Source organism: Silurus aristotelis (assembly GCF_946808225.1).
Source record: "Silurus aristotelis genome assembly, chromosome: 3".
NCBI classification, from domain to species: Eukaryota; Metazoa; Chordata; class Actinopteri; order Siluriformes; family Siluridae; genus Silurus; species Silurus aristotelis.
The window spans coordinates 5,303,273-5,330,100 of NC_139576.1; the positions used below are offsets into that span (position 1 = coordinate 5,303,273).

A 26,828-nucleotide genomic window follows, 5' to 3' on the forward strand; every position below is an offset into this window, starting at 1 on the left:
TTTTGTACAAAAACCTATAGTAGCGTTTGCCCTCCAGTGGTAGTTACACACTATAGGATGCTCATACTGGTGAAAGCTGAGAAGAAAGGGGAAAAAAAGGAAAAGAAAAAAATAGATGCATTATGCAGTGCAGTGGAAAGTTCCCCAGATCAACTCAAGACCAGTGCTGTATTGTGTGTTTGGGCTTCAGGCTGGATGATTGATGCGGACAGCAGGCCGAAGTTTAAGGAGCTGGCGGCAGAGTTCTGCAGAATGGCCCGTGACCCCCAGCGCTACCTCGTCATCCAGGTAAAGCACAAATGCTGACACTAAACATAAAAAACTGTATTTAAAATAAGCCTTTCAAAACATTTATTAATTTCCTATATATTTATATGAAGCACATGAGTTGCGTAATAAAAGGAAAGAAAATGGACTAGTCCTAAGTACGAAACAGAGGATCGATGGTCTCATTCCTTATGTTAGATCACATCTGATCTCAGGACAATCCCTTGGAACTGCAGGGGATTTAGTGTGTCTGTTTCCTCAAATAGGGTTTATGTTTCAAATCAGACGAGACACTGGGACATTTTAAAATAGACTGTTGTAAAAGTCAGGTAAGGATCAAAGGGATAGAGGAGGTTTAAGATTATCACGATTGCAAATTATGCGATAGGTTTCTTTAATATATTGTCAAACTATTGGTATACTATGTGGTAATGGTTCATTTAGCAAAAATGGCATTAGGTGAGAAGGCCTGGGGTGCATGCAGTGTTCCAATTCATCCCAAAGGTGTAAAATGAGGTTGAGTTTGGAGCGCTATAGCAAGAGATCTTCCACTCAAACCCATGTGAAGCATACTTTCATAAAGCTGGCTTTCCGCACAATGCAAGACATTTTGCTGATGCAGTAGAATTACAGGGTGGCCACAGATGTGAGCAAGGGGTTATGGCCACCACATTCCCTAGACTTGTCCACAGGAGATTTCTATCTTTGGGGAAATTTAAAGCAGAAAGTCTACACCAACAATCCACACATCCTGGAATACCCCAAGAAAAAAACAACACTATGTGCAGCTGTTGCTGCAAGCAGTATCCACCAACATGTTCAGACGTGCCCAAAGTTGCATAGACGTGAACGGGGACCACCTTCAGCATCTGTTGTAACTTGTGGGTAAATGAATAAAAACAATCCACTTGCTCGTACATCTAGTTATACTATTGCCGGAGACAGGCTACGTTTCCGTGGCCCTCCCTGTATCTTCAGTCTTGTTGCTGTGCTCGGTCTTACCATTTGTATGAACTGTCCTCCACAACCTCACCTTGGTAGCAGAGTTTAGCTGTTCTTTAACCAGTATGAAGCTCCTATGCAGCTGTTTTTGTTTTAGTTCATGACATGACACAAATGATCATTAACACCAACTGTACCATACAGCTGACTCTGATCCTACAAAATCCGAAAGTATCAAGTCAAGTTTATTTCTATAGCACTTTTCACAACAGACATTGTCTCAAAGCAGCTTTACAGAAATCAACAGTTAAGGTGAATGATGTGTATTTATCCCTGATGAGCAGCCGTGGCCTTAGATGTCATGAGGAAGAAACCTTGAGAGGAACCAGACTCAAAAGGGGAACCCATCCTCATTTGGGTGACATCAAAAGTGTGCTTATAGTCTTTAAACAATACAGAACACTGGAGAGTCAGAACTAACATGAGCACTGCAAAGTGTGATTATAAGTAATGTTCTTTCTACATTCTTTTACAGTCATTATGGTTATAAAACTAGGAGCTACTGAGCAACTCATAAAATAGTTCAACATTTGCGATCATCGCAGATCCAACACCAGCTTCTCCATGCCAGAGCCTTTAAACACTCCAGGTGGTCCAATGTCTAAACTCCACACATGAAATAGGATCCAATTGGCACTGGTACGTCTCTAGATGGTACGGGAAGTTTGCGAGTTCGGCATCTATTTCTTTAAAGGTCTATAATCTTCATGCCGTGACTGGAGCTGGCCAAACTCAGGATGCCTCGGGATGGGGAGAGAAAGAGAAGCAGTGGAGAGAAATTAGCGTAGCTGCTGTTCATGATATTAACAGCACAAGTTGATAATGTGCATGTGATCAGATGTTCTGGAGCACAAGGTTATGATATGTGATGTGTGTTATGTGTAGGCTTTGCTAAAAAGATACGTTTTTAATCTGCACTTAAACTGGGTGAGTGTGTCTGAGCCCAGAACACTGTCAGGAAGACTATTCCAAAGTTTAGGAGCTAAATGTGAGAATGATCTACCACCTTTAGTGGACTTTGCTATTCTAGGAACTAGTAAAAGTCCAGAGTTTTGAGATCTCAAAGAGCGTGACGGATTGTAGCGTGTTAAAAGACTGGATAGATACATTGGAGATAAACCATTAAGTATGAATTGAATAGTCTATTACATTTTGATCAGATCCATAGCAGCTTGGTTTGGCTCAGATTTTCTCACAACCTTCAGATCCAAAGTTCAATGCCTTAACCACTAAACTCCCCCCAGCTAAAAAGTTTGGCTTGCCTATGAGAAATCAATGAACTTGTTCCTCTGATTAATATCAGAGTAAGTGGGCATGCATGAGAAATCATTAGACATGTAACCAAACCATAAACCATATCAACAAAAGACAATGATATTTTAACCCTACCTGATATAAAAAGTGTGCTGCAAACACAAGCATTTCTGAAGATCTCATTAGTCCAGTCCGTTTGTTTTGTTTTACCAGAGCGGTCATCCTTTTATTCTTTTACACAACTTTATAACCTATTTATCTCTGTAAATCTGCTTTGTGAAAATGTCCAATGTTAAAAGTGCCATTGTGAGCTTACGTTCCTGAACCCTCAGAATGCTCTACAGCTCTAATGATAATGCTCATGTTTTTCAGGGTGATGACCGGATGAAGCTACCCAGCCCCAATGACAGTAAGTTTTTCCAGAGTCTGCTGGATGAGGAGGAGCTTGAGGACCTGATGGATGCTGAAGAATACCTGGTGCCTCACACCTTTAACATCCAGCCTCTTACCTACACCACTCGCTCACGCCTCGACTCCAACCGAGTGAGTTTTACACACCACACTGCTAGAAGGAGTAGTGGGGGTTCATGGAAAGGCTACTGTAAGACACCACTGAGATCCAATACAGTGTATAGGCTAATATTAGCCCCAAAAAAAAAAAAAAAACACCTATTTGCCTGTGTGTCTATGCGAACTTTAGCATATTAGCTGAACAGCTTAGCAATACATTACTGGAAAGAAATTACAATAATCTGACACAAACCCACATTTTAACATTGATTTACAGCCTCTATAATTCCCCGTTCCTGTCACCTGTCAGCGCTCATTATTTTGTCCAATAACCTCTGACTGGCCCCTTTGAGTAGCAGCATGCCACGTTCTCCTTCCATTACAAATTTGGAGACAATCAATCATGTCTGTTTTGTAGCACCCTTCAGAGCATGCAGAGTGTTCTCCAAAATGTAAATCTCGCACTTTTTCTTACCGAAACAAAGAAGGACAAGAGGTCAGACATGCTATCGAATTCTTTCTCCCTCTTGTCATTCTTCTTAATTATTTTTTTCCCTTTCCTTGCTCAACCACACATTCATGTTTTGGATCATTTAGCAAAATGTGTGCATGGTTTAAAAGGTCTTTAGCATTTTATTGCACGCTTGGCTGCCATGCTCGCCATGGACATGTATTAGATCAATGAATTCACAGCTTAATTACCTGGCCTGGATAGAATTCGGAAATGGGTTCCTTGTGATGGAGATGTCAGGTGGACGGATAATTATTTATATAACTGTTTACCGATCCCAAATATGTTTGTTTGCTATTTCTATCTACAAGGTAAGGCAAGGTTAAAGGAAAAACAGATCACACAACATCCTAGTCCACATTTAAGTCCCTTTTCCTGCTAGAATAACCTCCACTCTTCTGGGAACATGTTGCATTACATTTTAATGTGTATGGATTGGGTCATTGTGTTGTTTTGTTTTAAGTTGGTTCTAATGACCCGCAGTCCAGACGGCATTGCATGGCGCTGAAGTATGGAATGGTAGCCATGTTGGTTTAGTATTCCTTTTAACATTTAGCCTACATTTAATTTCCATGTATATATAGTTAGCGTGGTCTCCAAATATAGCCTGAAACTTGTGAAGTGGGACAGACATATAACTACATGTATTTGATCCGAATCCTACTGTTATTGCCTGAAGTGAAAGTTTGATTAAATGTGATACCATTGAATTACCGAGTTTGTTGCATATAAACAAAAGGAATGTGCTTGTGTTCTTGAGGAGATTTGTGTTCATTCAGCCACAAGGATGTTAGTAAAGTCAGGTACTGATGTAGGTGCAGTGGTGGACAAAGTACAATAACAAGTTTCCCAGTCCCTGCTGATGAAAAGCTTCTAGACAACACAATGCTTCCAGCACCATGCTTCACCATGGGAGAAGAGCTTAATAATATTGAAAGACATATTGGATTTCTTATTTCTTGGGTGTTCACTTTTAGATTGCTCTGAATGTCATCCCTTGCTCTTGAACTTGTGACTGAAGATCCATGACATGTAATCTATTTTGAGGAAATCATTTGAGTCGAAAAGCAAGGAAATGCTTCGAGCACAAACATATTGTGCTGATCTGGTGGATTTCGTTGTCAGGTAAGATAGACATGAAATCTTATCGTCTTTAGACTCTAGTTTATTCTCTGCAGGATTCTTACTGAATCATATTTATGGCTTGCTTCAGCTATGAACTATTTTTTTTTTTTTCATTTTTTTTTTTTTTAGAAAAGATCATGACTTTATTCAATGTTAATAAAGGAAACTTGAAGGAAAATCCCAAACCATTAATCATCGCATTCAATCTAAATAAATAAGTAAAAAAAAAGTATTAGAAAAGTAATATTAACATGACTGAGACCTTCTTCGCTTACATTTTTTAGAAGAATGTTTGATTTGATGATTATGAATTGATATTGTGGATCATATTTTTACCAGCACCCACAATGAAGTCTTGAATCTTTTTTTTTTTATTAATTTATATAATATTTATAGAATTGATTCTTTTGATAAAAGAATAAATTGTATGTGGTTTTTTTTTTTAGATCTGGTAGAATTGACTGCATGATTATGTATTGAAAATTTCCGAAGTGACCATGGCTATTTAAAAAAAAATAAAGTCATCAAAAGAGGGAAAAGAAAAACAAAAAAACAAATAATATTTACTTATGGTGTTTTTATTGGCTCTTTTTCTTTTAGGTCAAACTCTTATATGAGACTTTTGTCCAATTTGAATAAAAGAAAACTAAAAAGAGAATCCAAAATTCATGAATCTTCCCATTCAATCTAAAGAAAAAAGTAAAAAAAATACATTCGAAAAATAACAATAACATAATGACGGAGTCCTTCATTCACATTTTTCAGAAGAATGCTTGATTTGCTGATCATTAATTTGATTGTGTTGTTGATCATTAACGTACACAATAAATTCTTGAAGCCATTTCTTTTTAATTCTTTGATATAAAACTATTTTGTTCTTTGGATTACCTTCGAGATCTGATAGGATTGACTGCAAGGTTATGTAACGAAACTTTCCGAAGTGACCACAGCCATAAAAAGTCAGTGGAAGATGGAAAAAACAAATAGCATTTGCTCACGGTGACCTTTTGGGCTTGTGAAAGCAATCACACTCGAGCAGATATCGATAGCTGCCTTTTAAGCGTACTGAAAATAGGAGCGTTCCATTTCTCGGAGGAGATGTACTCCCTACGCCATTTCCCAGGATGCGTCACTGGTGGCACTTTCATTACGAAGGCCAGTCTGTGTAAATAGCAGGGTCCTCACACAAGCGAAAGGGGATGTTTGCTTATACACAGCAAGTGGCAGCTGAGTGTTTGCTTTGCACCCCAATGCTGTTGGATTATTAACTCTTAACAGCATTTTTTTCTCCCCCACAAAAAAAAAGGGATACTGTCATTTGATGCATGTGTGACGGTTGAAATCAACATCTACTACAATGTCTCAGGACCACATTTTGCATAAAAGTGTTTTGGATTTAATCACTGAACAGTTCACTTTGAACAATGATAAAACTGTAATGAATAGACATTTTGGTGTTGGAGATGAGAATGGGTTTCTTTTTTGAGTCCTCTTAACGTCTAAAGCGTCACATTTTATTTGTCATATGTACAGATGTCAGTGTCAGTTTATACTATAAAATGCTTAAGTGAGGCTACAGGCAAAATACAGCAAATGATAAACATTAAACCATAAAAAAACTTTAAGGAGAAGGAAAAAAAAAAGGGAAAACATTAAAAGAAATAATGAGGTTTCTTCCTCCAGGATTAGAAATAAGTTTATTAGAGGGACAGCGCATGTAGGACGTTTTGAAGACAAGGTGAGGGAGGTGTGATTGAGATGGTTTGGACGTGTGCAGAGGAGGGACATGGGGTATATCAGTAGGAGAATGCTGAGGATGGAGCCACCAGGAAGGAGAAAAAGAGGAAGTCCAAGGAGGAGGTTTATGGATGTGGTGAGGGAAGACTTGCAGGTAGTTGGATTGAAAGAGGCAGATGTAGAGGACAGTGGAGTATAGAGAAGGATGATCTGCTGTGGTGACCCCCAAATGGGAGAACCTGGAAGAAAAAGAAGAAGAAGAAGAAGAAGAAGAAGAAGAAGAAGAAGAAGAAGAAGAAGAAGAAGAAGAAGAAGAAGAAGGAGGAGGTTTCTTCCTCATGCAATCACAGGAAAAAAAATAGGAACTGAATTGAATAAAACTAAATTTGTTCATTTGTAATAATTTTTTTTTAGGTTTCTAGCTTCTACTGATTTTAATCATCGATGACTTGATGTGCACAAATAAACGCAGAGCAATGCATTAACATTCATCTACAGTACGATTGTGTTTGGATGCGATCGTTTTTGTAAAAGCATACGGCGAGTGTTGAACAGCATCAATCTTTGGCCTTCACTGTCTGTCTTCAGCCCAAACAAGCATAACTGTTCAGTTAGAATAAACAAAGCATGACAAGTTGAAAAGTGTCTGCTGAGAGACTGAAAAAAACATAACTGGAACTATAGCAAAAAAGTATGGATGATAGCATCTAATTTAGTGTCTCAGCAACACATTTTTCCACATTTGTAATTAAATCCGGATGCAATTTCACCATGAGAGGCTGTTTAAATCTGTTAAATAGACCAGAGTCCACCATTGCGCCAAAACCTGTCCTTTTTTATTGCTAGGGCTCTATACAGATCTCTGAACGTACAAAAGAACAAATATATATGAGTTTATGAGTCAAAAGCTCAAATTAGGTACGTAAAACAGATGTATTAATTCAACAGAAGATTGTTTACGACTAAGGAAAGGATTGATTTCCCCAAACAGTGCACCAAAATCAAAATAGCTCCAGCTTGATGGTTTCATAAAACATAATGACCCAATCCACACTGGCCAAGCAACCAAAAAACTTGATCAGATGGAACAATTAAGAAATATTTGCATGCCTAATATATGATGGCAATTATTAGAAACAAGACTTGACAGAAACCTTTTTGAAGGCAAATAGGAATTTCAAGGATGTCAAGAAAAGGCAGCATCATTGGAGAAATTTTGTTTGCAAGGCAAATAGGTATGAATTGGCATTCTTCATGTTTTTATTTTTATTTATAAAAATTATATGCTGACAAGAACAGTTAAAGAACACTTTTTGATAACTATTTTACCCCTAAGGCATATAATGTGGATATGTACTGATTTGTAAATGTGTATAAACTACAAAAGAGTCATTAGAAGTGTAAAGTATTACATATTTTAACTACTTTGACCAAAAAAACTGGACTTGGACTTTTGATCAGAAGGTTGTGAGTTCAAATCCCTGCAACACTAAGCTGCAGCTGCTGGGCCTTTGAGCAAGTCACCATCAACTGCTTAGTTGTATGAATGAGATCATTAAGATAGTAAGATAAGAGCAGCTATCAAATGCCATAAATGTAAGTTCAAGACCACACACAAACACACACACACAATGTGTTATCTTTCTAAAAGTTTAACCACACCACAACATTTACGGGCTTATCCAGAGTGACTTAGATTTATCTAATTAATACAATTGAACTTAAGGGCCTTCCTCAGGGGCCCAGGAGTGGCAGCTTAGTGTGGCTGGGATTTGAACTCATGACTTTTGGATAAAAGGTCCAATGCTTCAACAACTAAGAGCTGAACTCATGACCTTCTGATCAGAACATCTTAACCTCTGAGCTGCCACTTCCCCACATTTAAATTCAGTGTATTTCAATGCGGTAGTATTACATTTTGCCTTACCCTCAACTAGGTGACTCAAACCTGCTCCAGTATGACAAAGTTCCTATGCACAAAGTCAGCTCCATGATGCCATATAAACCAACCAGGCATAACATTATGAGCTGTGAGTGAATAACACTGAGAGATTTGTGATAGAAGAGTATCTGCAAGAGTGAAAGGGAAAGTTTATAGGACTGTGGTGAGACCTGCGATGTTGTATGGTTTAGAGACAGTGGCATTTAGTAAAAGACAGGAGGTGGAGCTGGAGGTAGCAGAGCTGAAGATGTTGAGGTCACTTGGGAGTGATGAGGATGGACAGGATTAGAAACGAGTTCATTAGAGGAACAGGGCATGTAGGTTGTTTTGGAGACAAGGTGAGGAAGGCGAGATTAAGATGGGTTGAACATGTGCAGAGGTATATCAGTAGGAGAATGCTGAGGATGGAGCCACCAGGAAGGAGGAAAAGAGGAAGACCAAGAAGGAGGTTTATGTATGTGGTGAGGGAAGACATGCAGGTCGTTGGTTTAAAAGAGGCAGATGTAGAGGACAGATTAGTATGGAGACAGAAAATTTGCTCCTGCGACCTCTAATGGGAGCAGACGAAATAAGAGTAAGTGAATAACACTGATTATCTCTTTATCATGGCACCTGTTAGTGTGTAAAATATATTATGCAGCGAGTAAACATTTTGTTTTCAAAGTTCATGTGTTAGAAGCAGGAAAAATGGGTGAACATAAAGATTCGAGCAAGTTTGCAAAGGGCCAAATTGTGAGAGCTAGACGACTGGGTCAGAGCATCTCCTGACTGACTGCACCCCAGGCCTCCTCACCTCACCTACATCAGTGTTTGGCATTATTTAAACCCTTGTAGCTGAAGGAGCACAAATCTCAACAAGTACACTCCAAAATCTAGTGGAACATCTTTCCAGAAGAATGAAGATGGAGAAATCGGGACTAAACGTGGAAGACAATGTTCAAAAACAATTTCCAATCTTATTTTACAAACATTTTATGTGTTTCGTTTTATGTGTTTCTCGTAAACCTAAAGGCCAGCTCCCCTTTTATTATCCCCCCCTATTTTATATTCTACTGGCTGTTTTGTTTTTCTCTGGGTGGGAATAGAAGGCAAAAGCATAGCACAATGAATATCAATGAGAGATATCAATTCTCCGGAGCCGCTGTGGAACATGACAGACGTCTATTCCATCGGAGTTCGCTGACTAAACTCTGCTCAGGGAAAACAAAACGGAGCTGAAACGTACAAAGCCGATCAGAATATTAAGTCTTAAGCAGCTTTCTGGCAAATTCTTTGAAAGCTGCTTTTTCTTTCTTTTTTTATAGCCAGGTCCAGCTGTACTATATTCAGAAAGAGGTACTAATTACATTATAGACAATGCCTTATTACGGGAATTCATTTTGTTCTTTTATCAGTGAAATTACTTAATGGTAAATTAAGAGCCACAAGTTGCCCATTGTCATGAATTGCAATTTGCTGTAATGCCATTTGAACTAATTGGTGCACCGGCTGTTTATGACTGGTTACAGTTTTTTTTTGTATTGTGTTATATAGGCTCATCTCACAGATGTTGTACAAACTTCTATTGGCTCATTTTGCTAAAATGATACGCGCACATCCATAGGAACAGGTGAATACGCCGGGAGTGATGCGCTTAGTTCAACAAAATGGGCTTTTAAGAGAGCTTGGGCATTTTCTTTTCTTTTTTTTTTTTTTGCAAACATTCATTTAGTCAGTCACTCTTCTCCAGTAAGTGCTTAGATATGCCAAAAAAAAAAGAAGAGACACATGAAATAACCTTTAATGCTTTTCTGATTTCTACAATAATGATAAAAATATATTTCAGAAATGTCCTGCAATATTTTTAGGGCATTGTATACGATATTATTAAATGATTATATGCGCAGTAAAAAGAAAAAAAAAAAAGAAAAGAATGAACACTTGCAAACCTAATATTGAAAACCTGCCCACATAATAAGTAGTGAGTGGTTTGGGAGTGGTCTGGAAGTATAAATGTTTATTACTATATTACTCACTGAAAGAGGCAGAATTCCCATCACACCCCTTACACTCAGTGATTAATGCCTAATTAGAGAAATTATCCATTGAAAGCTTTCAAAGTAGTACAGATATGGGACTACGAAATGGGAAAGATTGTTGATTTACAAAGGAATAAGTAATGAGAGTACTGCATTAAGCGATCTGGGACAGGATGAATGGAGGCCATTGAGGGAAATGTGTCTAAAACATAACCTGACCTTTTTGATTAGGTCCACAATGCCATATTTTCATAATAACTGCTTAGCACATTTAATGTAAAACAATTATGCCACTGTGGAACCCTACTATTGTAAGAGCAATCAAGAAGCAGACATCTTCATTCTGTTATCATTAAACATTCTGTTGTTTGTAAGTAAAAAAAAAAAATACCTCTGTTTCTGCAGAATCAGTTTGCCTATCAGGATGGCGGCTTTGGTATGGAGGCGATGATGGCCACTATACCACGAGTGGTAGCTATGTCTTCTTTAACCCCATCCTGCTCCTCTCAAGAGCCTCAGCAGGGTGCAGCAGGAGTCACTGAAGACTTGCGTTGCAATGGCACCTTGAGAAAACAAGCATCTCCACGAGTCCGGCCTGGAGAGGAAAGCAGTGCTCAGCGATACAGTACCGAGCCAACACTGCTGCTGAGTGAACGAGCAGGGAGAGCAGATAAAGACCAGGATGGATACATGACTACTAAGAAGGAGAAGAAACCCATAGGTACAACACCGTAGCTTTCTGTAATCTGTATAAATTGTTATAATTTGCCAATGGGGAGACCAAGGGCCATAGTTCCCAAGCAGAGTATTGAGATTCTAGCAAATAATCAAGTGATTCTATACCTTAATATCCTCACTTGATAATCATTATTTACTTGCTGGGTTGCTGATCTTAAGGCAGAGAGTTCAAGCCCAGTTGGACCCTTGTGCAAGGCTGTTAATCTGTTCTGATTCTTGGTTGACCCTTCATTCTGACTCCAGCATCCAGCAAAACAATTTGGGATATGCAAAAACCAACACGACCCGTGTAAGCTAAACTGTAATTTGAACGTTACAGTATATTGATTGTTACACATCTACAATGGGGAGACCAAGAAAAGTCTATGATTACCATATACAGGGTGGCACAGAAAATGGGAAATTTTGGAATTAGGAATTTGGTGACCCTGAGGCATCGGCAATTGTTTGGAACCAGTGCAAGCTCGTGTAGAAACCCTTGTCTTTCGTTATTATGGAGCGGTGGAGTCCCGTCTGCTCATGTCATTACAACATGGGGGCATCATTTTTAAGAAACAGCTCAATACAGTTGTGATGCATGTTGTGGAATGGAGTGGCGAGGGTTACTCACAATGGCATTCCCTTTACACAGCACTCACACTATTACTATTTTATCACTTTCACCACTGCTCTATTATAACTAATGGCAATGGCTTCTAAATGAGCTCACACTGGTTCCAAACAATTCCCGATACCCCACGGTTGCCAACTCCTAGTTCCAAAATTTCCAGTTTGCCTGCATCACCCTGTTAAAAAGAGTATAAAAGAAGATTCTACCGAAAAATTAAATGTTTCTTTTTTCATATGTTTATAGACTTACAGGGTTTCCTGTAAGTCACTTAAAAAGTAAAAAACTTTTTTTTATTTTACAATTTTTAAACCTTTTTAAAAAAGTTTTAGGCCTTTAAAAATCTCAAATCTGCTGTTCTATTTTTTTTTATTAATTTTAAACAGGTCTTTAATTTCCAAATTTGCAAATTTGCAAGTACATAAGTAGAATTTCTTTGTTTGTTTCCTTGGTTTGTATTTCTTTCTTTCGCTAGTTCAAACATAATTCGCTGTATTACAACTACAAATGAGATCAACATGCAACAGTTTTCTGTTATTGGTGCAAATCTCATATTTATTGTGGATTGTATTACAGACGTTAAACAGATTTTATTTTTTAACAAATGTAGTGATACTTGGCTTTAAAAAAATTTGTTTTTGATAAGGCTGGTTGCTTACAACACATCTGTGTGCGTTTTTGTAATGTGATATAGGTCTTAAATATAATTCTTAATGCTGTTAAAATGCATATGATAGTTGACCTTACACTCTGACCCCAGCATCCCCTAACCAGTGATAGCACAATAGTAAAGGTTCTTTGTGACAAATCAAAAGGTTGTAGTACTAAAAAGCCCTAAGGCCAAATTTCTCTGCCATTCAATAACTAACCCTTAGTTTGACCTCAACTTCTCAACAACCTAAAATATGTGAAGAAAAGCATTTCATGGTTTAATATAAGGTTGCTTTTTTTTTTTTTAAGAAATGCTCTTTTGCACACAAAGTTCGGTTCTGTCCCTTTTCCCTGCCACTTTTTTTCTGTTACCCATGAGGCTTTGGAACTGTGATGAATGGACATTTGGTGTTAAGGATGAGGATGGGTTCTCTTTTGAGTCTGTTTTGTCTCAAGGTTTCTTCCTCATGCCATCTCAGGGAGTTTTTCCTTGCCACAGTCACCACTGGCTCACTTATACATTATTTTATTGGCTCTTTAGGTCTGTAAAGCTGCTTTGAGGTAAAGTCTATTGTTAAAAGGAATAACAATGAATACAAATAAATTAAAAGAATCTTAAGGGGGAGGCGGTAGCTCAGTGGTTAAGGATCTGGGGTACTGATCTGTAGGTTGGGGGTTTAAGCCCTGGTATCACCAAGCTGGCACTCTTGGGCCCTTGCACAAGGTTCTTACCCTGTGTACTCCAGGGGTGCTGTATTATGGCTGACACTGCATTCTGACCCCAGTTTCCTAACATCTTTGGCATATGCAAAGAAAATAATTTAATTAAGGCTCTTCTTAGCTAACGTTAACTGAATATTGTGGTAATTATTTTAGTTTTCATTAATGAATTGTGTCAAGTCTATCTTTGAGATTTGGATTACCAGATTTAGAATTTTTCACTTATCAAAATAATATCTATATAGAAACTGAATATTATTCTACAGTGATTGCAATGCCTGGCCCATGATATGTGCTATTTTTTTTTTTATATATTTTTGCTAGTTAACAATTTTTACGTACTGTCTGTTTTTCAGTTCAAGTTAATTCTGGAAACCGGGAGAGGTGCTCGAGTTCGATAATTCATGTCTTATGACTGGGATTGATGTCATAAAGATCAGATATAAAGCCCACAGCATAAACATTAGGCAGTGTGTGGGAGGAAAATATGTGAAAGATAAATGTTTGATATCGCCGTAACTTTTGAATTCTTTTTCATAGAACTCTTTTGTTCTCTACTCTTTTCTTCTGGTAGATTATCTGAACCCTGTCGAGGAGAACCCGTTTGTGACACGCCGTAGAAACGGAGAAGTTCATAATCTAGAACAGGGCCACCATTCGAGCTCCAATGGCCAACCTAAGCTGGAGGATGAATATGTTAACGATCCACTGTATCTCAACACCTTCCACAACACTGGAGAGAAGAATTCAGAAACCCTGCGTAAGAATGGAATTCCTGTGGCTCATACAACGGTGGCATTGGGTAACCCTGGTATGGCCAGTGGCCAAAATGTGGCCCAGAAAAGTCACCCATCCCACAGTGCCCCGTCAGGGCATGGCCACATCCCGGCACAGACCATTTACTCCACTCAGTCTGGTATACCCACCCTTTCAGGCCACGCTCTCCATCCTTCACTTTCGGGCCACACCCTCCATGCATCACATACCCTCCACCCTGCTCACACTGGCACAGTTGTAGCGGACAAAAAACCCAAAAAGACCTTTGACAACCCTGAATACTGGCAGCACAGTCTTCCACCCAAGGCAACACTACACGGGCAAGAGGTCTTGCAGGACTGCAGCACACGCTTCTTCTACAGGCAGAATGGACGCATTCGGCCTGCCGTAGCTGAAAACCAGGAGTACCTGACAGAGTACGCCCTGAAAACAGGCACCGTTCTTCCACCGCCACCCTACCGCCAGAGGAACACAGTGGTGTAACCCCAAGAGGGCAAAAGAAAGAAAGCGGAAACTAAAGGGAGAATCAGAGGAAGAAGGCATTTCACGTTTCCTTTCGCCCTGGATCTTACACCAGTACCAGTCCTCCTCCCTTCCCCTCCTCTCCTCCCCTCCTGACTGTATTTCATGCTTAATTAGCATCCAGATGGTGTTTCTCTAAACAAGACAGATGAAAGACAACCATGTCAGTCAATCCCCCTCCTTGTTTTTCTCATCACAAACACTTGCCACAGTGATGTTGGCAACATGGACTTTGTATTCCCTTGGCAAGAGATACACCTTTCCTCTGCAACGCCAGATTGTCTACTTGCATCATGCTGAAATTGGTCTGGAGACACTATTTAGGCTTGGTAGGCAAGTGAACATTTACAAATAGTTCTTTGACTACAAATCTACTGCCACACTGTGGACATTTTTAATGATACTGAAACTACAACAGCACCAAGCAGCAAGCAAGTCGGCCCTTTTGTGCATTGCTACAACCCTAGTAATTACTCCCTAAATCCGTCAAAAACACAGTCGGGTGTTGGGAAAGGGTCATCTTCATCGTTCCATTTATTTCCCTATAGTCACTGCCTTTCTTAAGTAAATAATTCATCACCCCAAATGTCCGATGAACTAATGACGGGACCATAAAGTGCCAGTGCAAACCCTGTATGTCTCAAGCACACATACACATTGGAAAAGATGGCGTGATACAGAGAAGATCGTATGGCTCCTGCAGAGTCTATTGTTCATAAATGAAGATAGGTTCAATAGTCTGCTGCAGATTTTTTTTTTCTTTGTCAATCCAGCCAGAATTGATTTTTCCCCCCAATCACACAGCAGCAGTTGTCACACAACAAAGCACCAGTTGTGATAATGGACTGCACCCACAGAGGTAATAAAAAACACTATATAGACTGCACAAATCTTAAATGCCTGATAATAATGACTGAGGCATATCGAGAATGGGCGATACAAACCTCTTGGCCAAAACTGACCTTTTGTTGCTGGCTGGAACACTACAGTTTGAGATATGAGGGGTGATATTCCATCAAACAAGGGACAGCGAGTGGTACACTGGGTCTTGCTGCCGATAGGAAACGCTTGAGCTGGCACAATTAATAGTGAAGCAGAAGAGCATCAGGAGGAACAAGTCACCAAAAAAAAGTCCTTGTGCCAAATAGGAAAAAAAAAACTAATATTCAACAACTGGGCCAGAGACTTATGTTCTTGGTATTGGTTTTCTCCCTTTGGACATGTCTTCAGAAACATGAAAATACTAAAGTTGCACTTCCTGCAACTTTCTAGGTTTGTATTATAAGATATTATGTTTCCCATACCGTTGGAGAACAAATTGAAAAATGTCACACAGCCAGAGAGGTCATGTTTGACCAAGTATCCAAGGCCAGGATGATGTGTAGATTTGAACACTGCCAGGCATTATGTTTGCTGCTAATGGAGGGCCCCTGGCTTGTCTCCTTTGTAGGTTTTAAAAGCACTTAATGGTCTGGCACTGTCAAATAACATCTCTTTCTCTCTTTCCGAACGCTAAGACTGCTAAATATTTGACTCATCCATTTGATTCATTTTGTTGTACCAGTAAAAAGAAAGCCAGCCAGCTTTGTGTGGGTTGTGCTTTGTAACTTGGCTACAATTTTGTTTTAATATTATATAAAGGTTTTAAGATCTGGTACCAATGTTTTTTTACCCACAGATTAACTACAGTTCAAGAGAATTTGTTTTTTTTTTCAGTTGGGTTTTATTGACATTTCTCTTAAGACCACTTTAGGCTTAACACACTGATGATGTAGCTGAAGCCGTTTTCAATACGTTTTCATTCTTTTTGTATGTGTGTTTGTGTGTGTGTCATCAATTCTGGCTAGTCCCTAAAGTGGAACTGAGATGGGCACTAATTGCATACTGTACCGTTTATAAATACAGTATATATACTCTATAAACAAAAGTAATGGGACACCTGACTTTTCGTTTGCAGCATTTGATCGGTGCCCTTATCCAGAGTAAATAACATTTATCTCATTCTTAAACTGAGCAGATATGGGGTTAAGGGCCTTGCTCAGAGCCTCAGGAGTGGCAACTTGGGGTGGCTGGGATTGGAACTCATGACCTTCTGATCCAAAGTCCAATGCCTTAGCCACTAGGCTACCACCTACTTGTTTTCCAACCATATTAGTTCCTTCTTCTTTTCTTAAATACATCTTTAAGATGTCTTTGGATGCAGAGGCATAACATTTTCCCTTCACTTCAACTAGGAGTTCCAAAACTGTTCCAGCAAAAGCTCTGTGAAGGTATGATTTACTTGAGTTGGTGTGGATTGAACAAAAAATGGAGCTCTGACCTCACCCAAGGATACTTTCCCACCTCTGCTACATCAGTATCTGACTTTACTACTGAGCACAAATCTCCACATCCACCCTCCAAAAGCTAAAATCTTCCCAGAAGAGTGGAGATTATTATTGTTGAAAAAGCACATGGTCAGGTATCCACAAACTTGTGTCTATAAAGTGTATAATTCTTTTTTAATTCACTATTGTTTGCTTTAAAAAGTCATTTCGTTGATCTCCGGGTGAAAAAATGTTTTGTAAAAAACAAACAAACACCAACTTGCTGTACTACATATCCCAAAGGTATCTGATTTAGGTCAAAATAGATTTTTTTTTTATTATTCTATAACGAACATCTAAAACAGATATAAATAACCAGTGCAGGATAAATCTCATAGTTGAATCTGTTATTTTTTTTTAGCTCATGTCAATAGCTTAATGTAATGACCATGGACCGTGCCAAGCTGAACCAAGGCCAGATGATACTCTAGTTATGTGCATAATTACTGCTGGGGAACTGAACTGAGCTGGAAGGGGTTAATCTTCTCATAAATGGGATGTGATGGGAACATCTAAGCTGGATGAAGATGCTACTTCTGAACATGTCAATGGTTTATAGTTAATCCAATTTAAGGGAAAATGTGATCCAAGCATATAGATGATTAAATAAGTAAAAAAGCTAAAAGTTTAAAGTTCCTTTACTTAATATTTAGAGTTATAGGCATATATTAAAGCTAGACACTTTTCTTTTCCCACGTCACATTTCACAAATCACTGAAATGCTTTGTACCATGTATTACATTTACAGCAGCTATAGAGGAGGGAGTCCTTGGAGTGTATTGATTTAGCAAACACTGGGACATCTCCAAGAATGTCTAGACCAAAACACTGAAGGAGAAACAAACTTCTATAAAAACCTTAAAGCTAGGGGACTCAAAACTAAAACATATTTTGTGTGGCAGCCTGGGAAGACTGGTGACATGGTTACAAAACTAATTTTAATGAACTCACTTCATTCTAACTTTACTGAAAGACGCCCGTGTGTCTCTACATTTCTAACTACTTCTTCTTCTTGAGGCAGAGCATTACTGTTTAAAATATTCATTCATTCATTTCCTTCCGCTTATCTGTAATTCGGGTCGCTGGGACAGCAGTCTAAGCAGGCCCCCGCCTTCGACTGCTGCCCTATCCTCACAGCACCGTCCCTTACGGTCCCTCCTGCAGGTGGTGAGCCCACGGGAAGACTGTTTAAAATATGAATAATTTAATTACCAGGATCTTCATTAGTATCAGTCTTATCACACATGATTCAATAGTTTCTTGAGTAAACATTGAGCATATTCCTTGTTCATCATTTCTTTAAATTGACATTTAAACCTTTATTGGCTGTTGTCTGTGCAGAGAGTGTGCACAATTCTTTGGATGATGATTTGGCATTGTAGGCTCAGGAGCATTGAAAACAAATTTTAATTGCATATTAAATTAATCATGCTAATGTCCATTTTTATAGAGTATAAAATGTATCCAAATTGATAAAAGCAATTTGCTAGCAAAAGCATTCACCTTCAGCGATCTTGCTCTTAAAAAGTCATTATTATTAGCTCACAAAAATATCCTTACCTAGCAAGAAATCCTGCTTAGCCGGCAAGAAATGAATCTTAGCTACCAAGAAATGGCATTTATAGCATGTACAGCGACTTATAATTATCTCAATTATTCACTAAACACTTGGTGGTTAAAGGCCTTGCTCAAGGGCCCAGCTTGGTGGTTCTTAAATTTAAACTTCTGACCTTCTGATGAGATTTTGTCTAGCACTGATGGACAAAAATGGACAATGTCACAAACCACCTTAACAGGCATCAGTCTCAGCTAAGGAGAAGTTACTCTGAAAAAAAACAAACAAACTCTGAACTAGCAAGGAATCAACATTAGGTAGCAAGAAATTTGCCTTAACTAGCAAGAAATCATCTTAGCTAACAGAAAATCAGACTAACCTAGGAAGACATTAGTCCTAAATAGCAAGACATCACCTTAGCTAGCAGGATTTTAGGCAAGAACCAAGCTTTAATAATCACTTATAATTATAATATTGTCCACATTTAACTAATTTAACTAATTATATTACTTATTTATGCCAAAGTGTACCTCACTGGCAAACAACTGGTAGCTGGTATGTCCTTGAATTTTGCCACAGCTACTTTTACTTTATATTTATCGCATTTAATAGACACTCTTATCCAGAGCGACTTACAATTACCTCATTAGAGACATCAGCAGTTGAGACTTAAGGGCCTTGCGCAAAGGCCCAGCAATGGCACCCTGGTGATGCTGGGATTTGATCTCACAACCTTCCCATCCAAACTCCAACATCTAACCCTAACCCTAACCCTGATCTTGACCACTTTTATGGCGGGTTTTCCCCTGCTGCCACACATGTAACGGAAGGAAAGGACACTCACAAACGTGATTATAAATACGTATATCTCAATAACCTCATGTTTTTTTTTTTGCTTTGTTTTTTTAATTATGTGCAAGCAAACTGTTTGAAATGTGACCTATTTGTAAATGTCTGGAGGTTTCCTGCTAATTAGAGATGAACATAATGTGAAGGTTTTTTTTTTTTTCTTTTACTTTTTTTATGCTTGAAGGTAACACCTGTAGGTACACTGCTTGTTAATTACGGAGAACACTTCACTCACAAAAGTACATAATCAAATGATATAAGCAGTTGGACAAGCAGAAAGCGAGAGATTAAATCAGGAGGTATGAAATCTAGTAATAATTATATATTCATTAATAAATAATTATTATAAGTACTATTTTATACAGTGTCTGTCAAAAGTGAGGAAACATCTAGTCTTTTAAGGTTTTTAAGAGACACATGCATATTTATTTTGTTAATGAAACAAAAGATCATTTATGGTATGAATATTTCATTTGACCAACTAAATATACTGTATAAATGTCCAGATGTTGGACTTTGTTTACATTGAAAAATCCTCCCTCGACATGTATAACATCTTTAATACTTTGTCGGCATCCGGAGAGTTTGTTTCTCCAAACCTTCAGCTAAAATATGCTACTTTCTAGTGATCCAATTCATCCCAGAGCACTTCATTAGGATTTAGGTGTGGGTACTGGGTCGTTCCGTGATAGATATCACCTCAGATGACTCTTTGCTCTTTAAATAATGCTGACAGAACATGATCGCTTCGGTTCCAATGAGCACCAGGCCAGACATAATTGTATGGTGTTGAAGTATGGAATGGGAGTCCTGTTGGTTTAGGATTCTTTAAATTTTTGAAATAAATCTCCAACTTTCCCTGCTCCAAAACATCCCCAAACCATTAATCTTCCACCTCCATGTTTGACTGTGATGGTGAGGGCAGTCTGCTAACATTTTTTCTTCTGTTGTTCATCTTACACAAGTTCTTCTGTTAGAGACCAAAATGTCAAATATGGCCTCAACAAAACTTTCTACCAGTCATTCACTGTCCAATTCTTGTGTATGTTTTTGCCTTTTAGCGAGTTTTATTCACAAAAAAGAGGAACATGCATGTGTTTGAAAAACCACAAAAGACCTGGTGTTTCCACACTTTTGACAGGCGTGGTATCTTGCAGCTATATTGATATTTTAATATGGGAAATTTGAGAAGTATAGGGTTTGTGTTTTGGGCAGTGGTTTATCTTTTAATGTCTTTCGCATATATCTAAAGTCATATATTTCTATTACGTCTAAGTGACCGGAAAGTCCAGAGAAAGAAGGAAAGAAAGAAAAAAGGCAGAGAGAGAAAGCACAGTTTACATATCCATCATCCGTTTTATATTCACCCAGTGAAGGGAAGGCAACATCGTCCTTATCTGCAAAATAATTACAATAATCATAAAAAAAAAAAAAAAAAAAAAACACTTCACAATGGTCGTTCCTCGTGATTTTACTACTGTTAACCGAAAAAAATGTGAATAGTATTTTTATAGATTGTTGAACTGGCCAGGTGAATTTGTAAATAGATGGTACTCATTCTCCTTTCGACTGTTCAGATTTTATTATTATTATTAATATGATGATTTTTTTTTTTTCTTCACTTGGTTTCCTTTAACCACATTGCGTGTATTTGTGGGGAAGGGGGTGGGGTTGGTTATTTGATTATATATATATATATATATATATATATATATATATATACACACACACACACACATACACACACACACACACCCACGTATATATATATATATATATATATATATATATATATATATATATATATATATATATATATATATATATATATATATATGTAATTTGAGCAGCACTTATTTTGTTCGTAGAGCTTGCAGGGATTTTTTTTCTTTGTATTTTTTAAATTTTATTTAAATTTTATTATAATTATTTTTTAAATACCACCCTGATGTGATCCTTGTGTCTGTATTTAGCCCAAGCTTGGTGGACCTTGTGTTCCTTACTCTTTGATCTTGCTCAAAGTGGAGGGGTAGGATTTCCTTCGATTTCCTTCGTTCTGTCAGATATAACCTCACTTGCATCCTTATTTTTATCTTTTGTACAGAATAGTGCTGTGGAGGAAGTCTGCAGCTTTCTTGCAATACTAGATATTTCCCATTTGGTGTGACTTTTCTTTAAAGCATCAAGTTTTTACTTGATTAATATTTAAAATCGTTCCTCCAGTTAAGGCCATAGTGATCAAACTTTTTAGTGCAGATTTAGTTTTAAAAAAAACAACAACAAAAACACATACAAGACTCCATGGAAGCCTCCATATGGTCATTGTGAATCGGAGAAGTTTGACCTATACAGTATGACTTTAAGACTCCCATCCTGGACCACTTCTCCATGTGAGTCATGGGCTCTGATGCGGTCTCGTTAATTGCCCTCCTAATGGTGTTTCTCCGTGAGATTAATCTGTCGTTATGTATTATCCACTTTGACAAATTGAATAATTGATCGGACGGCTCATTTCGCCGCCCCGTGCTTTGACTGATGGCTTGTCAGAGCAAATTCTCGTCTTTTTTGTTTTTTTTCTTTAATTTTTTTTCTTTCTTGTTGAGACGAGAGGCACTACAGAGCACAGTAGGAGGTTGGGTTCCTGCTGACTCCATGCTCTTCACAGATCCCCCTTTCCACTGAAAAAAAAAAGTTTTGTTACATGAACCTGTCAAAAGTATATTTTTAATTTAATATAAATAAATACCAATACAGTACCTAAAATATGTGTCTGTGTGTTAATTGATGTTCAAATGCATTTAAAGCTGTAGAAGAAAGGATCCATTATAACAAACTTTATACTTAATACTAATACTGAATACTTTTCATTAAACCACCAATAAAATGTATTTACATTGTACTATTTTGACCTGTCGAGGAAAAACATAGCCAAACAATCTGGACAGTTTCTTTGGTCATTGTCATGTTGTCACAGTCTTGTTACCGAAGATAATAAATATGCAACATGAATTGATGTATCGATCAACAAGACATAGATAAAATTCAAAAATGTAAAGTATATCCTAGATTATCTTGATATATTTATATAATTTCTATATTTTAATATAGACTGTGTATAACCTTGCGTACAATGCACGTATTCCATATTGTAAATGTACATATCCTGTGTTCTCTACACTCTCATTGTACACCACCACCCCCGAAAACATGCCAAGATCCAAAGAAATTCAGGAACAAATGAGAAAGAAAGTAATTGAGATCTATCAGTCTGAAAAAGGTTATAAAGCCATTTCTAAAGCTTTGGGACTCCAGCGAACCACAGCCATTATTTACAAATGGCAAAAACATGGAACAGTGGAGAACCTTCTCAGGAGTGGCCAGCTGACCAAAATGACCCCAAGAGCACAGCGACGACTCATCCAAGAGTCACAAAAGACCCCATAACAACATCCAAAGAACTGCAGGCCTCACTTGCCTTAGTTCAGGTCAGTGTTCATTACTCCGCCATAAGAAAGAGACTGGGCAAAAATGGTCTGCATGGCAGTGTTACAAGAACAAATCCGCTGGTAACGGCCAACAAAAGTGAGTACACCCTAAGTGATAACAGCTGTATGTTGTGTAATTATGCAAAGCCACATGTTCTATTCATGTTCATGTTTTTGTCACTTGACAGGACCATACAAATTTGTGTATCTTGCATTAGAGCAGTTAAAATTTAGTGCTTTGAGTCCAATTATCTCATACTGTCCACTGGATATTCTACATGGCACCTCATGATAAAGACTTTATGAGAATTTAAGAATTAGAATAGTTGCTCACCACAAAGATGCAGATGCTGTAAGAAGATGAGGAACACTCTGAAACTGAGTTACAGTACAGTGGTCAGGGTCATACAGAGGTTTTCCAACATGGGTTCCACTCGGAACAGACCTCGTAATGGTCCATCAAAGAAGTTGAGTCCTCGTACTATGGGTCAGGTGCAGAAGTTGGCTTCAAAAAACAGATGCATTATATCTTCATCATGGCACCTGTTAGTCAGTGGGATATACAGTATTAGGCAGCAAGTAAACATTTTGTCCTCAAAGTTGATGTATAAGAAGCAGGAAAAATGGGTCAGAATCTATTAAAAGTGGTCCAAGGAAGGAACAGTGGTGAAGCGGCAACAGGGTCATGGGCGGCTGAGGCTCACTGATGCACATGGAGAGCGAAGGCAGAAGTCACCCTTAGCTAGCAATAAATTACCCTAAGCTAGCAAGACATTACCCTTAGCTAGCCGAAATTAACTCATAGCTAGTAATGTTACCTTTAGCTTGCAAGAAATCAGCTTTAGCTAACTAGGTCACCATTATCTATGAAAAATTCCCCATAACTAGTAAAAAAATATGCAAAAGCTAGTTAAATATTCAAGTGAATTGTGTTTGTATAACACTTAACATCGGGCACTGTCAAAAAGCAGCTTTAGAGAAAAAAATTATTAATACCAGTTTTAAATTAATCTTTTATACCTAATATTTTATCCATAATGAAGAAGTCAAAAGAGTGTTGAGGAAAAACTTATATAGAATATTTATATTTATACTGTTCTCCATAGTGATAAGGGTGCGTTAGGCTTTTACACACACTTGCTAATTTTGAATGTAAATAGCAAGTCTGCTGGTTTTGAAATTATGGACAGTTCATGGTTGCCAAGATCCGGTTTTATAGGTAGTGGAATTACCTCAAATAAGTTTCCAAAACTATACACTATATGATCGACAGTATTGGGACACCCAATTCTGTCAGCCATTCGCAGTTTCTCCTCAAACTGTTACCACAAAGTTGGACACACAACTGTATAGGATGTCTTTAGATGTGCAGCATGAAATTTTCCCTTTACTTGAACTAGGAGACCCAAACCTTTTCCAGCATGACAATGCTCTTGTGCAAGTCAGCTCCATGAAGATGTGCTTTACCTGAGTTGGAGTGGAAGATCTCCTGCTATAGAGCTTTGACCTCAACACTATCGAAAAAATTAATTAGATAAATTAAAGCTCTGACTCAACTCTAGGCCTCCTCACCTCACCTACAGTACATAGTACCTGAGCATAATGAGAACAAATCTCCACAAGCACACTCCAAAATCTACCAAAACATCTTCACAGTAGAATGGAGGTTATTATAACAGAAAATGGGGATTAAATGTGGAATGGGATGTTCAAAAGGCAGATGTATATCTATATCTATTGGTCAAAACGTTTGTCCATATACTGTATGCAGAAATTTTATTCAGGATAATGACAATGTTAAATGTACACAACAAATAGATAATACACAAATGTAAAATTATTCTCAGTCTCGTTTGTATAACTTTTGCAGAACATCTAGGAAAAAAATATAATTATATAATATACAAATATATTATATAATATACAAATTACAGTATACTATCCCATACCGATCATCATTCTTTAAGACTCCTGGGTAGGTTAGGTCATGTCTTGAAAGCATCCCTATTGTAAGTCGAGGACTACCAACCTCCCACTTGTGGATCTCTGCAATGGTGCAGAGCCTTGAGATCCGACCTTTGAGCTGGATCTTCATCTTCGGGAAGAGGGCAAAGATCAAGGCGAGTGCGAAAGTGAGATCATGTGGACTGTTCTCCGAAATTTTATCATGCACAAGTTGCCGAATGGTTTAGACATTTTCTGGCTCGTTGAAGGACTTCCTAATTTCTCGTTGTCTTCCTGCAATGTTCTTCCGCTCTTAAAGCCGCTCGAACGACTCGTTGCAGCGGCGCCGTAGGTCAAATGTTTGTCAAGATTTGCCCAGTTTTACACAGAACATCACGTTTGCTCTTTGGTCTAACTGTCTGTGAAGAAATCGCAGACGTGGTAACGCTTGTGGTCAGAATAGCACCAAAAACATTTTGATACCACCCTGTATATGAAAAGAGGGAAAAAAGCTGCTGATACAGATCTTTATTCATAATATATTTAATATAACGTGTTGTGTTTTCTTTTTAAGCTGCAAAAAATGTAAATTGAAATGAAAGCTAAAAATATAAGTGAATATGAAAAATAAGGAGAAGCTTCATGTATCTCATTAGAGTTCACTGATATAACAAGCCTTACGCTATATAGCTTATAGCCTGAATAGCTATATTAGGCATTGACCTCTATCGTAAATAAAACATTAAAACGGCAGCAACCTGGGTGTGTGTGTGTTTAGATGTGTGCAATGTGAGATACTGTCAGAGATGAAAAATTGCAAAGAAGTGGATGCATGTATGAAAACCGATGTGCTAATAGCACAGGTGTACCCATATCACCACAAAAGCGTAAATATATGCCACGACTCCAAACAGGGACAGGTCACTCTGTCATATAAACCATATCTTTATGGAGTTTTGTGCACAGAGGCATTGTCATGTTGGAACAGGTTTGGGGTCAAGTGAAGGAAAATTTGACTGACAAACTGTTTAAGTTTAAGTTTAAGTTAACTGTTTAAGTTTAAGTTCACTAATTCAACTGAAGGAAAGTGCCTGCAACTTATTGGTTACAGTTCGGAGAAGAAACACATATGGCTGGTGTCCTGAAACTTTTGTCCATATGTGTATTTTATAAAAAAAATTATCAGATTTTTTCTGTTCACATGAGCACACACACTTGGGCACAAATAAAATAATAATCAGTTCCTCTTCTTTTTTCGGCTTTTCCCATTAGGGGTCTCCACAATGGATAATCCGTCTCCATACCCCCGTGTCAAACCAACTACCTGCATGTCTTCCCTCACCACATCCATAAACCTCCTCCTTGGTCTTTCTCTTTTTCTCCTTCCTGGTGGCTCCATCCTCAGCATTCTCTTACTGATATACCCCATGTCCCTCCTCTGCACATGTCCAAACCATCTCAATCTCGCCTCCCTCACCTTGTCTCCAAAACATCCTACATGCACTGTCCCTCTAATAAACTCATTTCTAATCCTGTCCATCGTCATTATTCCCAATGAAAATCTCGCTCCACCTCCTGTCTTTTAGAAATCAAATAATAATCACTGATTTTACATAATCAATGCTGATTAATAACAATAATCACTGGCTAACATTTTTATATATTTTTGTCTATGAATATGTATTCAATTATTTCAATAGTCTGTTATTTAAATTTTATAGCTTTAATCCCAGAAGCAGTGCAACTGAGTGTAAGTTTAGGTGAGGGTTCCTATTCAAACAGATTTTAGCCGTCACATCACGCGTTCAAAGGGTCAAAGGAATCTATCTGAGGCCCTCTAGTAGGCGCACAATAACGTCTGAATTTTCATGTCCTTCGATTGGATAGTCAGAAAGCTTACTAGTCAGAGCTTGCAAACCGCATCTGTAGCAAACTGGACGTGCTCAATATGAATTCGTGTGGATTAATAGCTGTGTTTATTTTTTTCTTTTTTCACAATTCAAAATGCACAAAGATTCACGGAAACCCAGAGGTAAGTTTATGAGGTTAATATCGATGCTTCTGCTACAGTAGAGCTGATGCGTGCGGGCGGTGCAGTTGTGGCTACAGTGAAAGGAGACGTGTTGAATTGTGTTCATTGGGTTTTTTGCTTCATTAATTACTTTCATTCTCACTGTTTGAGATTCCTGTCTGCGATGCAGCGCTCTGTTCTACTGCATCTCTCTATAATATCTATGGTTTCTACAGC

The 26,828-nt window shown here is 38.1% G+C and overlaps 1 protein-coding gene and 1 long non-coding RNA gene across 3 annotated transcripts in view; one reads left to right on the forward strand and one right to left on the reverse strand.

Annotated features, from left to right (window-relative positions):
* The window catches only part of erbb4b (erb-b2 receptor tyrosine kinase 4b), a 409,427-nt gene extending 392,514 nt beyond the window's left edge, over window positions 1–16,913 (forward strand). For both annotated transcript variants that reach the window (XM_083536260.1, XM_083536261.1), the window contains exons 24-27: window positions 191–288; window positions 2,896–3,066; window positions 10,772–11,087; window positions 13,657–16,913. In XM_083536260.1, coding sequence (XP_083392386.1) covers window positions 191–288; window positions 2,896–3,066; window positions 10,772–11,087; window positions 13,657–14,342 — 1,271 coding nt within the window. In that variant the 3' untranslated portion in view covers window positions 14,343–16,913. The remainder of the gene's footprint in view (window positions 1–190; window positions 289–2,895; window positions 3,067–10,771; window positions 11,088–13,656) is intronic.
* Window positions 16,914–16,940: 27 nt separating this feature from the next.
* On the reverse strand, window positions 16,941–20,830 carry LOC310723388. Its single transcript, XR_014532664.1, has 2 exons — window positions 17,960–20,830; window positions 16,941–17,803 (listed from the first exon to the last, which is right to left on the reverse strand). It is a non-coding gene; the product is annotated as an uncharacterized lncRNA (long non-coding RNA).
* Between the last annotated feature and the right edge of the window lie 5,998 nt (window positions 20,831–26,828).